The following is a 17,405-nucleotide window of genomic DNA, read 5'->3' as shown; positions in this document are numbered from 1 at the left end:
AAAAATTATTTTTAATTTGAAACCTGGTGGAGGTTAGTATAGATGGTCTAATAGAACAATTCCCACACACTGCTACAAGCCCACATATTCTTTCAGAGCTAGATGCAGATATAAATTATTTTAAATTTGCAACCTGGTGGAGGTTTTGTATAGCTGGACTAATAGAACAAGTCCCACACACTGCTACAAGCCCAAATTTTTTTTCAGAGCTAGATGCAGATAAAAATTATTTTTAATTTGCAACCTGGTGGAGTTTAGTACAGATGGACTAATAGAACAAGTCCCACACACTGCTACAAGCCCAAATTTTTTTTCAGAGCTAGATGCAGTTAAAAATTATTTTTAGTTTGCAATCTGGTGGAGGTTAGTATAGATGGACTACTAGAACAAGTCCCACACTGTCACGGGTGTGTCGCCACGAAGATCGTCACGATTACACAGCCTGACTTCTCGCAGCTGACTTTTTGGTGCTTTGTGTTTTTCGGCAGTGAGGGAGTTAATTCTCTCTCTCTCTGTGCTAGACAAGGTCCAGCCTCGCCCAGCTGCAATCAATGCTGCTGTAGTGAGACTCCTTCAAATGCCTGCTGGTCTGTTAGGGAAGTGTCCGTGAAAGCATTTCATGCAGACTAACAGAGCGGATCGTGGTATTTGGAGTTTCAGAGATAAGTGTATTTGGAGCGTTTTTTCCCTTCCTCGCTTTATCATTTATCTCCTTTCCCGTTGGTGTTCCCTCTGTTGTAGTTGTGTAGTTTTTGTATGCAAGGTGGTTTTGGTTTTTCCCTTGTACTGTCTCGTTCGTCTAAGTACTGTGTGTGGGCATATTATTACTTGTCCCCTTTTGTTGTGATCGGGGTCCTTCTCAGGACTAGATTACTTAGGTGCAGGGATCCTCAGGAGGTAGGGGTTACGCTGGCGGCCTGGACCTCTGTACCTTTAACAGTACCTCCAGGTTGAGGGATTAGTCAGGGCCCCAGCTTAGGGTCAGCTTAGGCCCCCTACCTCCAGTATACAGAGACAGCATGACATTTTCACCGACCACTTAGTTTTTCTCCAGCTACCATGGATCCAGTAGCCGGTCTAGCTCGGCAGTTGCAGAGTTTGTCCATGGAGCTGGCGGACGTTAGGTCCAAGGTTTTGTATCCTCAGGAGCAAGCCGGACCAGAACCTAAAGTAGCTCTCCCTGACAGGTTCACTGGGGGGCGGGACAAGTTTTTTGTTTTCCGGGAGGCATGCAAGTTGTACTTTCGGCTGCGGCCTCGCTCATCGGGGAGTGAAGAACAAAGGGTGGGAATGGTCACCTCGCTCCTACAAGGGGACCCACAATCTTGGGCGTTCTCTCTTCCCCCGGGCTCCCCGGCTCTCCAGTCAGTGGATAGGTTTTTCGCTGCTCTGGGACTCGTATATGATGACCCAGATCGGATCTCCCTTGCTGAGTCTAAGTTACGTAGGATTCAGCAGGGAGATCGTCCGGCGGAGGAATTCTGTTCGGAGTTCCGTAGGTGGGCCACGGACACCCAGTGGAATGACCCGGCTCTTAGGAGCCAGTTTTGTCAAGGTTTATCCGACAAATTACAGGATGTGTTGGCACAGTATGACTCTCCCGCGTCACTGGAAGCCGCTATGGCCCTTGCTATTCGCGTTGACAGACGGCTTCGGGAGAGGTGCGGGATAACTCTACCCCCTGTGATGACTCCACCTCCTACAAGGTCCCCTCATATGGTTGTTCCCCTGGTCAGTCCAGAGGAGCCTATGCAATTAGGAGGGACATCATTTCGGGGGAGGGGACCGGTGGTGCGCCATAAGACAGGAAGGTGTTTCTTCTGCGGGAGAAAGGGACATTTTATTGGGGGGTGTCCATCCCGTCCCTTGCAGAGTGAAGAGTCGTCGGAAAACTGTTGATCCCAGGTTGTGTGGTGGACGGCAATCTGGGAGTAGGTATTTCGTCCCTAGGTTCGTCTCAGTTTCTCGTACCGGCGGAGGTGGTGGTGGGTACGAGAACTGAGAGGATATCTGTTCTTCTGGATAGTGGGGCCGGGGCTAATCTGGTTGATGCTCGGTTTGCCCGGATTCAAGGTATGCGATTGAGTGAGTTGGCTAAACCCATCCCCATATTCTCGATCGATGCCAGGCCTCTCGGTCAGGGAAGTTTTATGCAAGCTGTGCATGACGTAAAACTTCAAGTGGGGGCGATACATAAAGAACTGTTGTCTTGCTACGTGTTGGAGGGTCTTCCCACTCCTATAGTGTTGGGCCTTCCTTGGTTAACTAAGCATAACCCGGTTATTAATTGGCAAACCAGAGAGATAAGCCAATGGAGTAAATTCTGTAATAAAAACTGCATGAACACGGTCATCGGTGCGGTTACTCCTTGGGTCTTACCTCCATTTCTGGCGGACTTTGAGGATGTATTCTCGGAGAAATGGTGTCAGGAACTACCTCCTCATCGCGAGTATGACTGTTCTGTAAAACTGCTCCCTGAGGCCAAGTTACCTAAAGCTAGGTTGTATAACCTTTCTGGTCCTGAGAGGCAGGCCATGAAGGATTATATTTCAGAAAGTCTGGCTAAGGGGCATATTAGACCTTCATCTTCACCGGTGGCTGTGGGGTTCTTCTTTGTTAAGAAGAAAGATGAAGGCCTACGCCCTTGCCTGGATTTCCGTGAACTTAATCGGATTACGGTCCGAGATCCGTATCCGCTCCCACTTATTCCCGATCTCTTTAATCAGATCGTGGGCGCCAAATGGTTCTCTAAGTTGGATCTCAGGGGGGCGTACAATCTGATTAGGATGAAGGAGGGGGATGAGTGGAAGACGGCGTTTAACACTCCGGAGGGGCATTATGAGAACCTTGTCATGCCATTCGGTCTGACTAATGCCCCGGCGGTGTTCCAACACTTTGTTAATGACATTTTTCGCCGCCTGGTGGGACAGTTTGTTGTCATATATCTGGATGATATCTTAATTTACTCGCCGGATCTGGTGTCTCATCAGGAGCACGTTAGGCAGGTGTTACAGATCTTGCGGGATAATAAACTGTATGCCAAATGGGAAAAGTGTGTGTTCGCCGTACAGGAACTCCAGTTTTTAGGCTTCCTGGTTTCAGCGTCCGGTTTTCGTATGGACCCTGGGAAAGTGCGGGCAGTTCTTGAGTGGGATCGGCCAGAGAATCTTAAGGCACTACAACGTTTCCTGGGGTTTGCTAATTATTACCGGAAGTTCATTCGTAATTTCTCGTCCATGGTTAAGCCTCTCACAGACATGACTAAAAAGGGGACGGATTTTTCTAGGTGGTCTGACAAGGCTTGTCAAGCATTCTCCTCCTTGAAAAAATGTTTTGCCTCGGCACCCATACTCATTCAACCTGATGCGTCACAGCCATTCATTGTAGAGGTAGACGCTTCCGAGGTAGGGGTGGGAGCAGTATTGTCACAAGGTTCGTCCCCTGGTAAGTGGCATCCGTGCGCCTTTTTCTCTAAAAAATTGTCGTCCGCTGAGAGGAATTACGATGTCGGCAATAGGGAACTCTTGGCCATTAAGTTAGCTTTTGAGGAGTGGCGCCATTTTTTGGAGGGGGCAGTCCATCCGGTCACCGTCATCACCGATCACAAGAACCTGCTATATCTGGAGTCCGCGAAACGTCTGAATCCCAGACAAGCTAGGTGGTCATTGTTTTTTACCAGGTTTAATTTTGTCGTTACATATCGTCCTGGGTCAAAAAATGTAAAGGCGGATGCCTTATCTCGTAGTTTCCCTGGGGCCGGGAATACGGACGACCTGATTCCTATCCTTCAGGAGGGGGTGGTGGTTTCGGCAGTATGCTCTGAGCTGGAGGAGGAGGTATTGGAGGCTCAGGGGGATGCCCCTGTTGGACCTCCGGGGAGACTGTTTGTTCCAGATCAGTTGCGACAAAAGGTGATCGAGGCACACCATAACTCAGTTTTTGCAGGACACCCGGGGAGTAAAGCAACTGTGGATCTCCTCTCGCGTCGGTTTTGGTGGCCTAACTTACATAAGGAGGTGGTAACTTTTGTCGCGTCCTGTGGGGTTTGTGCGCGCTCTAAGACCTCACATACCCGTCCGTCTGGGGCCCTCTTACCTTTGAAGATCCCGGAGCGTCCTTGGACTCATCTGTCTATGGACTTTATTACGGACCTCCCTCCGTCTTCGGGTAAAACGGTCATACTCGTTGTAGTGGACAGGTTCAGCAAGATGGCACATTTTATCGCTCTTCCTGCTCTCCCTAATGCTAAAACTCTTGCGCAGGTGTTCATTGGGGAGATTGTGAGGCTTCACGGGGTACCCTCCGAGGTGGTGTCTGATCGGGGGTCTCAGTTTGTGTCCAAGTTCTGGAAGGCGTTTTGTGCACGGCGGGGGATGCATTTGTCGTTCTCATCGGCTTTTCATCCTCAGACCAATGGTCAGACGGAACGAATGAACCAGAGCTTGGAGACATATCTCCGGTGTTTTGTGTCAGAGAACCAGGAGGACTGGGCTTCTTTCTTTCCTCTGGCAGAGTTTGCTCTTAATAATAGGCGGAGCGAGTCCACTGGTAAGTCCCCGTTTTTTGGGGCATATGGTTTTCACCCCCAGTTTTGTACTTTCAGTAGGGGGGGCTCTTCGGGGGTTCCTGAGGAGGAACGATTTTCCTCATCACTCGCTTTAGTATGGAGAGGGGTACTGAATAATCTGAGTACTATGGGGAACCGTTACAAACGTATGGCTGACAGGAGGAGAGTGTCTGGTCCGGACCTAAGTGTGAACGATCGGGTATGGTTGTCTACCAGGAATATAAAACTTAAGGTTCCCTCCTGGAAACTGGGTCCCAGGTTCATCGAGACGTACAGAATCAGTTCTATAATTAATCCGGTGGCATTCCGTCTTGACCTCCCCCCTACGTTTAAAATTCACAACGTGTTCCACAGATCGTTGCTTAAGAGGTATGTGGCGCCGGTGGTACCGTCACCTTTACCTCCCCCTCCAGTGGTGGTCAATGGTAACTTGGAGTTCCAGGTATCGAGGGTCATCGATTCACGCTTTAATCGCCGGTCCCTTCAGTACCTGGTTCATTGGAAAGGGTATGGTCCTGAGGAGAGGATGTGGGTTCCTGCGTCGGATATTAACGCAGACCGATTAGTTCGGGCCTTCCACACGACTCACCCGGATAAACCTGGCCCTGAGGGTCCGGAGGCCCCTCGTAGAAGGGGGGGTACTGTCACGGGTGTGTCGCCACGAAGATCGTCACGATTACACAGCCTGACTTCTCGCAGCTGACTTTTTGGTGCTTTGTGTTTTTCGGCAGTGAGGGAGTTAATTCTCTCTCTCTCTGTGCTAGACGAGGTCCAGCCTCGCCCAGCTGCAATCAATGCTGCTGTAGTGAGACTCCTTCAAATGCCTGCTGGTCTGTTAGGGAAGTGTCCGTGAAAGCATTTCATGCAGACTAACAGAGCGGATCGTAGTATTTGGAGTTTCAGAGATAAGTGTATTTGGAGTGTTTTTTCCCTTCCTCGCTTTATCATTTATCTCCTTTCCCGTTGGTGTTCCCTCTGTTGTAGTTGTGTAGTTTTTGTATGCAAGGTGGTTTTGGTTTTTCCCTTGTACTGTCTCGTTCGTCTAAGTACTGTGTGTGGGCATATTATTACTTGTCCCCTTTTGTTGTGATCGGGGTCCTTCTCAGGACTAGATTACTTAGGTGCAGGGATCCTCAGGAGGTAGGGGTTACGCTGGCGGCCTGGACCTCTGTACCTTTAACAGTAACTCCAGGTTGAGGGATTAGTCAGGGCCCCAGCTTAGGGTCAGCTTAGGCCCCCTACCTCCAGTATACAGAGACAGCGTGACACACACACTGCTACAAGCCCAAATTTTTTTTCAGAGCTAGATACAGATAAAAATTATTTTTAATTTGCAACCTGGTGGAGGTTAGTTTAGATTGACTAATAGAACAAGTCCAACACACTGCTACAAGTCCAAATATTTATTCAGAGCCAGATGCAGATAAAAATTATTTTTAATTTGCAACCTGGTGGAGGTTAGTATTGATGGACTAATAGAACAAGTCCCACACACTGCTACAAACCCAAATTTTTTTTCAGAGCTAGATACAGATAAAAATTATTTTGAATTTGCAACCTGGTGGAGGTTAGAATAGATGGACTAATAGAACAAGTCCCACACACTGCTACTAGCCCAAATATTTTTTCAGAGCTATATGCACATAAAAATTGTTTTTCATTTGCAACATCGTGGAGGTTAGTATAGATGGACTAATAGAACAAGTCCCATACACTGCTACAAGCCCAAATATTTTTTCAGAGCTAGATGCAGATAAAAATTATTTTTAATTTGCAACCTGGTGGAGGTTAGTATTGATGGACTAATAGAACAAGTCCCACACACTGCTACAAACCCAATTTTTTTTTCAGAGCTAGATACAGATAAAAATTATTTTTAATTTGCAACCTGGTGGAGGTTAGTTTAGATGGACTAATAGAACAAGTCCCACACACTGCTACAAGCCCAAATATTTTTTCAGAGCCAGATGCAGATAAAAATTATATTGAATTTGTAACCTGGTGGAGGTTAGAATAGATGGACTAATAGAACAAGTCCCACACACTGCTACAAGCCCAAATATTTTTTCAGAGCTATAGGAACATAAAAATTGTTTTTCATTTGCAACATCGTGGAGGTTAGTATGGATGGACTAATAGAACAAGTCCCACACACTGATACAAGCCCAAATATTTTTTCAGAGCAAGATGCAGATAAAAATTATTTTTAATTTGAAACCTGGTGGAGGTTAGTATAAATGGTCTAATAGAACAATTCCCACAAACTGCTACAAGCCCACATATTCTTTCAGAGCTAGATGCAGATATAAATTATTTTAAATTTGCAACCTGGTGGAGGTTTTGTATAGCTGGACTAATAGAACAAGTCCCACACACTGCAATAAGCCCAAATTTTTTTTCAGAGCTAGATGCAGATAAAAATTATTTTTAATTTGCAACCTGGTGGAGGTTACTATAGATGGACTAATAGAACAAGTCCCACACACTGCTACAAGCCCAAATATTTTTTCAGAGCAAGATGCAGATAAAAATTAATTTTAATTTGAAACCTGGTGGAGGTTAGCATAGATGGTCTAATAGAACAAGTCCCACACACCGCTACAAGCCCAAATATTTTTTTCAGAGCTAGATGCAGATAAAAATTATTTTTATTTTGCAACCTGGTGGAGGTTATTATAGATGGACTAATAGAACATGTCCCACACATTGCTACAAGCCAAATATTTTTTCAGAGCTAGATGCAGATAAAAAATATTTTTAATTTGCAACCTGGTGGATTTTAGTATAGATGGACTAACAGAACAAGTCCAACACACTGCTACAAGCCCAAATTTTTTTTCAGAGCTAGATGCAGATAAAAATTATTTTTAATTTGCAACCTGGGGGAGGTTAGTACAGATGGACTAATAGAACAAGTCCCACACACTGCTATAAGCCCAAATTTTTTTTCAGAGCTAGATGCAGTTAAAAATTATTTTTAATTTGCAATCTGGTGGAGGTTAGTATAGATGGACTACTAGAACAAGTCCCACACACTGCTACAAGCCCAAATTTTTTTTCAGAGCTTGATGCAGATAAAAATTATTTTTAATTTGCAACCTGGTGGAGGTTAGTATTGATGGACTAATAGAACAAGTCCCACACACTGCTACAAACCCAAATTTTTTTTCAGAGCTAGATACAGATAAAAATTATTTTTAATTTGCAACCTGGTGGAGGTTAGTTTAGATTGACTAATAGAACAAGTCCAACACACTGCTACAAGCCCAAATATTTATTCAGAGCCAGATGCAGATAAAAATTATTTTGAATTTGCAACCTGGTGGAGGTTACAATAGATGGACTAATAGAACAAGTCCCACACACTGCTACTAGCCCAAATATTTTTTCAGAGCTATATGCACATAAAAATTGTTTTTCCTTTGCAACATCGTGGAGGTTAGTATAGATGGACTAATAGAACAAGTCCCACACACTGCTACAAGCCCAAATATTTTTTCAGAGCAAGATGCAGATATAAATTATTTTAAATTTGCAACCTGGTGGAGGTTAGTATTGATGGACTAATAGAACAAGTCCCACACACTGCTACAAACCCAATTTTTTTTTCAGAGCTAGATACAGATAAAAATTATTTTTAATTTGCAACCTGGTGGAGGTTAGTTTAGATGGACTAATAGAACAAGTCCCACACACTGCTACAAGCCCAAATATTTTTTCAGAGCCAGATGCAGATAAAAATTATATTGAATTTGTAACCTGGTGGAGGTTAGAATAGATGGACTAATAGAACAAGTCCCACACACTGCTACAAGCCCAAATATTTTTTCAGAGCTATAGGAACATAAAAATTGTTTTTCATTTGCAACATCGTGGAGGTTAGTATGGATGGACTAATAGAACAAGTCCCACACACTGATACAAGCCCAAATATTTTTTCAGAGCAAGATGCAGATAAAAATTATTTTTAATTTGAAACCTGGTGGAGGTTAGTATAAATGGTCTAATAGAACAATTCCCACACACTGCTACAAGCCCACATATTCTTTCAGAGCTAGATGCAGATATAAATTATTTTAAATTTGCAACCTGGTGGAGGTTTTGTATAGCTGGACTAATAGAACAAGTCCCACACACTGCAATAAGCCCAAATTTTTTTTCAGAGCTAGATGCAGATAAAAATTATTTTTAATTTGCAACCTGGTGGAGGTTACTATAGATGGACTAATAGAACAAGTCCCACACACTGCTACAAGCCCAAATATTTTTTCAGAGCAAGATGCAGATAAAAATTAATTTTAATTTGAAACCTGGTGGAGGTTAGCATAGATGGTCTAATAGAACAAGTCCCACACACCGCTACAAGCCCAAATATTTTTTTCAGAGCTAGATGCAGATAAAAATTATTTTTATTTTGCAACCTGGTGGAGGTTATTATAGATGGACTAATAGAACATGTCCCACACATTGCTACAAGCCAAATATTTTTTCAGAGCTAGATGCAGATAAAAAATATTTTTAATTTGCAACCTGGTGGATTTTAGTATAGATGGACTAACAGAACAAGTCCAACACACTGCTACAAGCCCAAATTTTTTTTCAGAGCTAGATGCAGATAAAAATTATTTTTAATTTGCAACCTGGGGGAGGTTAGTACAGATGGACTAATAGAACAAGTCCCACACACTGCTATAAGCCCAAATTTTTTTTCAGAGCTAGATGCAGTTAAAAATTATTTTTAATTTGCAATCTGGTGGAGGTTAGTATAGATGGACTACTAGAACAAGTCCCACACACTGCTACAAGCCCAAATTTTTTTTCAGAGCTTGATGCAGATAAAAATTATTTTTAATTTGCAACCTGGTGGAGGTTAGTATTGATGGACTAATAGAACAAGTCCCACACACTGCTACAAACCCAAATTTTTTTTCAGAGCTAGATACAGATAAAAATTATTTTTAATTTGCAACCTGGTGGAGGTTAGTTTAGATTGACTAATAGAACAAGTCCAACACACTGCTACAAGCCCAAATATTTATTCAGAGCCAGATGCAGATAAAAATTATTTTGAATTTGCAACCTGGTGGAGGTTACAATAGATGGACTAATAGAACAAGTCCCACACACTGCTACTAGCCCAAATATTTTTTCAGAGCTATATGCACATAAAAATTGTTTTTCCTTTGCAACATCGTGGAGGTTAGTATAGATGGACTAATAGAACAAGTCCCACACACTGCTACAAGCCCAAATATTTTTTCAGAGCAAGATGCAGATATAAATTATTTTAAATTTGCAACCTGGTGGAGGTTAGTATAGATGAACTAATAGAACAAGTCCCACACACTGCTACAAGCCCAAATTTTTTTTCAGAACTATATGCAGATAAAAATTATTTTTAATTTGCCAGCTGGTGGATGTTAGTATAGATGGACTAATAGAACAAGTCCCACACACTGCTACAAGCCCAATTTTTTTTTCAGAGCTAGATGCAGATAAAAATTATTTTTAATTTGCAACCTAGTGGAGGTTAGTATAGATGGACTAATAGAACAAGTCCCACAAACTGCTACAAGCCCAAATTTTTTTCAGAGCTAGATGCAGATAAAATGTATTTTTAATTTGCAACCTGCTGAAGGTTAGTATAGATGGACTAACAGAACAAGTCCCACACACTGCTACAAGCCCAAATTTTTTTCAGAGCTAGATGCAGATAAAAGTTATTTTTAATTTGCAACCTAGTGGAGGTTAGTATAGATGGACTAATAGAACAAGTCCCACACACTGCTACAAGCCACATTTTTTTTCAGAGCTAGATGCAGAGAAAAAATATTTTTAATTTGCAACCTGGTGGAGTTAGTATAGATGGACTAATACAACAAGTCCCACACACTGCTACAAGCCCAATTTTTTTTTCAGAGCTAGATGCTGATAAAAATTATTTTTAATTTGCAACCTGGTGGAGGTTAGTATCGGTGGACTAATAGAATGATGCTTTGCCCAAAAGGTTTTACTTGGCTAGGTGCAGTAAAAAAAATTGTATTCTATACACAGGTGGTGTAGCTTGCAACACAGATGTTCTACTCCACTGACTAACACACACTGCAATACCCCAAAAAGGATTTGCCTAGCTAGATTTAGCCAAATGCTGTGAAAAAAATCTTGCACAGCACTGGCACAGACCTGCCTGGCAAAAAGTGATAGGAACTGATGTAACCTAGCCCTCAAATGGACTGCAATTACAATTAGTCCCTACTCCCAACCTATCTATTTAAGAGCACAGACCTGCCTAATAAAAGTCGTAGGAATTGATGTAACCTAGTCCTCAAAATGACTGCAATCACAACTATTCCCTACTCCACAGCTATCTGTAGATTTCAGAGAAAATTGGCTTGAAATGAACACTCAAAGTATAGCGCACACAGCAACAGCGGTGCCGTCTTACACGCACCTGCAGCAGTGAGAATATGGTGGCTACGTGGAAAATGTCTGGGTCTTACAGGGCAAGGACATGTGACATACACTGCCAATGACACATGCCCTTGCTTGTGTGAAAAAAAGCAGTTCACTCCGTGTGTGCGCTGCTGATAGGCTGACAGATTGCACCTCCACACTGTAAATGCCGGAAAGAGAAAAAAAAATGGAGATCTTCATTATTTATGCAGAGATCCATCCCCTGCCCCTCCCCCCGCCCCGCTGTACACTCAAACTGCGTATTAACATTAATTTTCAGCATTACTGAGAAAAAATCCAGTTATGGTTTTGGTGCACGAACAGTTATCAAACATAACCTCGAACAACCGGATTTTTTTCAAATCGTTCGTGTTCGCCGAACGGCTCGAACACCCCCCAAAACAGCTCGAATTTGAGATTGGTGAACAGTTCGAGTCGAACACTGCTCATCTCTAGTCATCATGACAAGCACCGGGAGCCTGCACAGACAGCGCGGGATGCCTGTGAGGAGGTAAGTATTTGCGCTTACCTAACCTTGCCACCGGAATGCTAGGATCGACTTCAATCACAGCATATAGGGGGTTAATGTGCCGGGATCGGTGCGTGACTGCTCCTGGCACATGGTAACAGGTGTCAGCTGTGACAATTAGCTGACACCTGGCGGCAATCGCCCCGCACCGCTTGTGTGCGGGCGCGAATGCATTCTGCGTAATAGTACGTCCCTGGCCCAATAGGCCCAGGGCATAGGGACGTACTATTACTGACCATGTCAGAAAGGGGTTAATTCTTATGCCTTTAAATCAGAGAGTTAAGTCTCATAAAATAGTTAACAAATAACATTTCCCACATGTTTACTTTACATCAGTACAATTTTTGAAACATAATTTTTTTTTGTTAGGAAGTTATAAGGGATAAAGTTGACCAGCAATTTCTAATTTTTCCAGCAAAATTTACAAAACCATATTCAAAAAGTTTATTAACCTTTCAGGTATTTCACAGGAATTAATGGAATATGGAAGGAAGAAAATGAACATTTACCTTTTTTTAACAAAAATTTTAATTTAGACCCCAATTTTTTTATTATAATAAGGGTAACAGGAGAAAATTAACCTCAAAATTTGTTGTACAGTTTCTCCTGTTTACGTCAATACCCCATATGTGGGTAAAAACTACTTTTTGGGCACATTACAGGGCTCGGAAGGGAAGAAGCACACTTTTACTTTTTGAACGCAAAAATGGATGGAATCAAGAGTGGACGCCATGTCGAGTTAGGAGAGTCCCTGTTGTGCCTAAACAGTGGAAATACCCCCACAAGTGAGTTTTGGAAGGTACACCCCTCAAAAAATGTATCTAGATGCTCTCTGAGCTCAGTTTGTTTGTTATTTAAATGTCCGTTTATTATGCCATGCCTTTGCTCTTTTTGTGTATATATTTATGTTTCTTTAGATACTTTGCTATACCATGCCTGATAAAGAGAGCTAAAAAGTCATGAAAGCTTGCTTTGTTACATTATTTATTTTATTTTTGTTAGCCATTAAAAGGTATCTTTACTACAACCCCTGACAAAAATTATGGAATCACCGGGCTCGGATGATGTTCATTCAGTTGTTTAATGTTGTTGAAAAAAAGCAGATCACAGACATGGCACAAAACTAAAGTCATTTCAAATGGCAACTTTAGGGCTTTAAGAAACACTAAAAGAAATCAAAATTAAAAATGTGGTACTCAGTAAGGGTAATTTTTTCAGACCAAGCAGAGGGAAAAAATTATGGAATCACTCAATTCTGAGGAAAAAATTATGGAATCATGAAAAACAAACACACAAAAGAACACTCCAATACATCACTAGTAACTTGCTGGACCACCTCTGCCTTTAATAACAGCTTGCAGTCTCTGAGGCATGGACTTAATGAGTGACAAACAGTACTCTTCATCAATCTGGCTCCAACTTTCTCTGATTGCTGTTGCCAGATCAGCTTTGCAGGTTGGAGACTTGTCATGGACAATTTTCTTCAACTTCAACCAAAGATTTTCAATTGGATTGTGATCCGGACTATTTGCAGGCCATGACATTGACCTTATGTGTCTTCTTTCAAGGAATGTTTTCACAGTTTTGCTCTATGGCAGGATGCATTATCTTCTTGAAAAATTATGTCATCAACCCCAAACATCCTTTCAATTGATGGGATAAGAAAACTGTGGAAAATATCAATGTAAACTTGGACACTTATTGAAGATGTAATGATAGCCTTCTCCCCAGTGCCTTTACCTGACATGCAGCCCCATAACATCAATGACTGTGGAAATTTGCATGTTCTCTTCATGCAGTCATCTTTATAAATCTCATTGGAACGGCACCAAACAAAAGTTCCAGCATCATCACCTTGCCCAATGCAGAATCGCAATTCATCACTTAATATGACTTTAATCCAGTCATCCACAGTCCACGATTGATTTTCCTTAGCCCATTGTAACCTTGTTTTTTTTGTTTAGGTGTTAATGACGGCTTATGTTTAGCTTTTCTGTATGTAAATCCCATTTCCTTTAGGCGGTTTCTTACAGTTCGGTCACAGACATTGACTCTAGTTTCCTCCCATTCGTTCCTCATTTGTTTTGCTGTGCATTTCCTGTTTTGGAGACATATTGCTTTAAGTTTCCGGTCTTGACACTTTGATGTCTTCCTTGGTCTACCAATATGTTTGACTTTAACAACCTTCCCATGTCGTTTGTATTTGGTCCAGATTTTAGACACAGCTGACTGTGAACAACCAACATCTTTTGCAACAATGTGTGATGATTTACCTTCTTTTAAGAGTTTGATAATCCTCTCCTTTGTTTCAATTGACATCTCTCGTGTTGGAGCCATGATTCATGTCAGTCCACTTGGTGCAACAGCTCTCCAAGGTGTGATCACTCCTTTTTAGATGCAGACTAATGAGCAGATTTAATTTGATGCAGGTGTTAGTTTTGGAAATGAAAATTTACAGGATGATTCCATAATTTTCTCCTCAGAATTGAGTGATTCCATAATTTTTTCCTTCTGCTTGGTCTGAAAAAAATGACCCTTACTGAGTACCACATTTTTAATCTTAATTTCTTTTAGTGTTTCTTATAGCCCTAAAGTTGCCATTTGAAATGATTTTAGTTTTGTGCCTTGTCTGTGATCTGCTTTTTTTCAACAACATTAAACAACTGAATGAACATCCTCCAAGCCCGGTGATGCCACAATTTTTGCCAGGGGTTGTACATATATTATTTTGTTTTTCCCACGGAGAGCAATCTCTTTTCAACTATCTAACATGGTATGAAACCTGTTTTTATTTTAGTTTCATATTACCTTTTATTTCATTTTAGCATTTGTACTTGTTTTTTTTTGTGCTGAAACATAGAAAATACAAGCAAAAAAACTATAAGAAAATAAAATTTAATATTAAGACATACTAGTCAATACTAAAATTCCTATAACACATTTTAGATAACTAGAAAGCAAGAAGCTTTCTTAACATAGGAACATGAATTCTCAGAAGCATCCTACATAGAAACAGCAGTATAAAGAAGGATTATGTACCTCAACTATTCAATGATCAGTTTCTTTATCCTCAACCTGTTGATCACCCTAGTAGCTACCTACTTCAATTACTTCTGATGTATTACCTCTCATCTGTTGTCAAAAAACAGTCACTAATCTTCACTTTAAAGAATTCTCTCACTGTTTCCTCCAAGATTTTTACACTCTTTTGCACCTTTGATTGCATGACCTCTGGCTATGTGACTGCATGTCAAAATGTTACCTGCCATTCAACATCAAAAAACAGGGAATGAGGGAGTAGAATGAAATACACTCATTATGTTACACTCAGCAACCAAGGCTGGTACACAGAGGAAATCAATGTACAAAGCAGGAATCAATGCACAATAAAATCATTGCTTCAAAATCCCAGTGACTAAATGAAAAAAATGCATTAATTATAAATTATAAAGATAGAAAGATCAGTTTACAGTAATATAAAATTAAAAGTAGGTATTATAATAGGATGTATTAGCAAGTATCAGGAATTGTGGTCTACCACAAACAAAACGATTGGCCAAGATACCAAACAAGAAAGAAATGCAACATAACTTTTATGTTAAAACCACATACATTCTTAAATAATATATAATAGTAATACAAGAAGCAGGACTCCAATGAGTATTTGATTGAATAAACAATATTTTATTTAAAGATGACCTTTCACCAGTTTGAGCATGATAAACTGACCACATCATTTAATCGTGGCTGCAGAGGTGAGTAAGATCTAGGTTTCATTTTTCTTATTTCTCTTCTCTGCTGCAGGCATATTAGCTTGTAATTTTAGGTTATATTTTATGTTAATGTTCAGCTGGGTGTTACCAGGGATTTTACTCTGGGGGCCTGTACTTCTTCGACTGTATGGAGTTGACCAATCATATGCAGGCAGCATCTTGCAGAGTAGAAAATAGCATGCACTGATTTCTTTGCAGAAATACAGCAGGCCTTAGTCATGTATCACTACAATCACATCCAGATCTTAACTCACAGTATTAGTGTGGGAGGAGGGGGAGAGCTGACAGAACTGTGAGATGAGATCTGGAAGTCCTTCAGTCAATAGAGAGGGAGGAGCAATTGAAGGTGCGGAGAGGTTGATATGTGTCACCTTTACTAATACAGCAGATTTATTATTATATTCTGAGTTAAGTTATATTAACTAAATACCACAATATTTTGTGCCTTTTGGCTAATATAATGACAGAATTTTCTCTATAATATATAATACATTTCCTAAATAGGGTGAACTACATACCTGAAGTTTTTGGAGCAGTCTGCACAACCGATTTAAATCATTGGACGCGAATAAAAGAAATCCTGAAGAATTATGGATATATATAAAGACTATTGTTATTGAAAAAGCCAGTAAAACAATAAACAAGAGGCAGAAGAGACCCCTGCAGGTATGGTTAACAAAAGAGACCATAAAGATCATCGAAGAAAGACGAATGGTAAAAGCAAAAGGATCAAAAAGATATGTCAAAAGTTTCAACTAGGAGTGGGCATGTTGAAAGATGCCAATAGGAGCAAACTAACTGAGCCACAACAGTTCAAGGAAAGATGGAAAGTGTATATGGAGCACCTCTACAAGAATGACCCAGTGATATGGGAAGAAACTGAGCCTGGAAATAATAGAGAGCCGGACATCCTGAAAGACTATGTCATTGCTGTGATAAAGCTTCTGTCAAACAACAAAGCATCTGGGTGTGACAATATTCCAATAGAGCTAGTAAATTCTTCTGAAGCAGTAGGTGATGTCAACACATGCCTGTGTCAACAGATATGGACAACTGGTAAATGGCCCAAGGATTGGACGAGATCAGTATTTATTCCTATTCTGAAGATGGAAGATGCTACTGACTGTGTAAGCTATGGGACTATTGCGCTCTTACCCTATGCGAGCAAATTACTACCGAAGATCTTAGAAAGATGATTACAGCCTTACTTCGACAAATAACTGCCAGAGGAACAAGCAGGATTCAGAAAAGGCAAAGGAACAAGAAATGTAATTGATGTAATTGTTAACATTAGATGGATAATGGAAAAGGCCAAAGAATGCAACAAGGAGATCTATTTTTGCTTCATCAATTTTTGGACTTTGATGGTCACCAGAAACTTTGGAATACCATGAAAGATAAGGGTGTGCCAAACCATCTGATCACCAACCTTTATATCGACCAAAAAGTCACAGTCCAAGCGCAAAACCATGAGATGGCATGGTTCAAGAGGGAGGCTCTAGAGAAGGCTACATCCTGTCATCATTTCTCTTCAATGTATATGCAGAAGCTATTTTCAGGAAGGCTGGACTTGATGAAAAAAGAAGAAGGAATAAAATTGCTGGATGAATTATCAACAATTTTACATGATACAACATTGAAAGCAACAGGCATCTTTGGAATGAAGGACTTGAAGGAGTGTCAAGATGGAAAGATCAAAAATTGGACTGCTACTAAATACAAAGAGGACAAATGACTACTGCCAGGTACAATTGGGACACATTTGAGATTGATGGCAACAAACTAGAAGATGTAAAGGATTTCAACCTACTCAGATTAATGATTACTCAAGATTAGTGTTGAGTGAATTTGTTCGTCATTTCAAATGAGTGTTCATGTTTGGGGTTCCGACTTGTTCGCGCCAAAAAATAGTCTCCGCCCATGAACATCCCTGATGTGCCACGCTGTCACGCAGATGACAAAGTCGGAACCCAGAACATGAACACAAATTTGAAATGCCGAACAATTTCGCTCAACTCTACTCAAGATGCAGAGACGACACAGGAAATCAACAGGAGAATAGCTATGGGCAAATCAACAATGA

The 17,405-nt window shown here is 41.1% G+C and overlaps 1 protein-coding gene across 1 annotated transcript; it reads left to right on the top strand.

The window, feature by feature from the left end:
- Positions 1-15,990: 15,990 nt before the first annotated feature.
- On the top strand, positions 15,991-16,716 carry LOC141247039 (uncharacterized). The gene is given in 1 exon segment (XM_073669183.1): positions 15,991-16,716. A coding segment is annotated over 1 exon segment (726 nt).
- The last annotated feature ends 689 nt before the right edge of the window (positions 16,717-17,405 follow it).

This window comes from Phyllobates terribilis, unplaced genomic scaffold (genome assembly GCF_046119375.1).
Source record: "Phyllobates terribilis strain yellow unplaced genomic scaffold, ASM4611937v1 Scaffold_2__4_contigs__length_985480577, whole genome shotgun sequence".
In the NCBI taxonomy this organism is placed as follows: domain Eukaryota; kingdom Metazoa; phylum Chordata; class Amphibia; order Anura; family Dendrobatidae; genus Phyllobates; species Phyllobates terribilis.
This window is presented reverse-complemented; position numbering and strand designations above follow the sequence as displayed.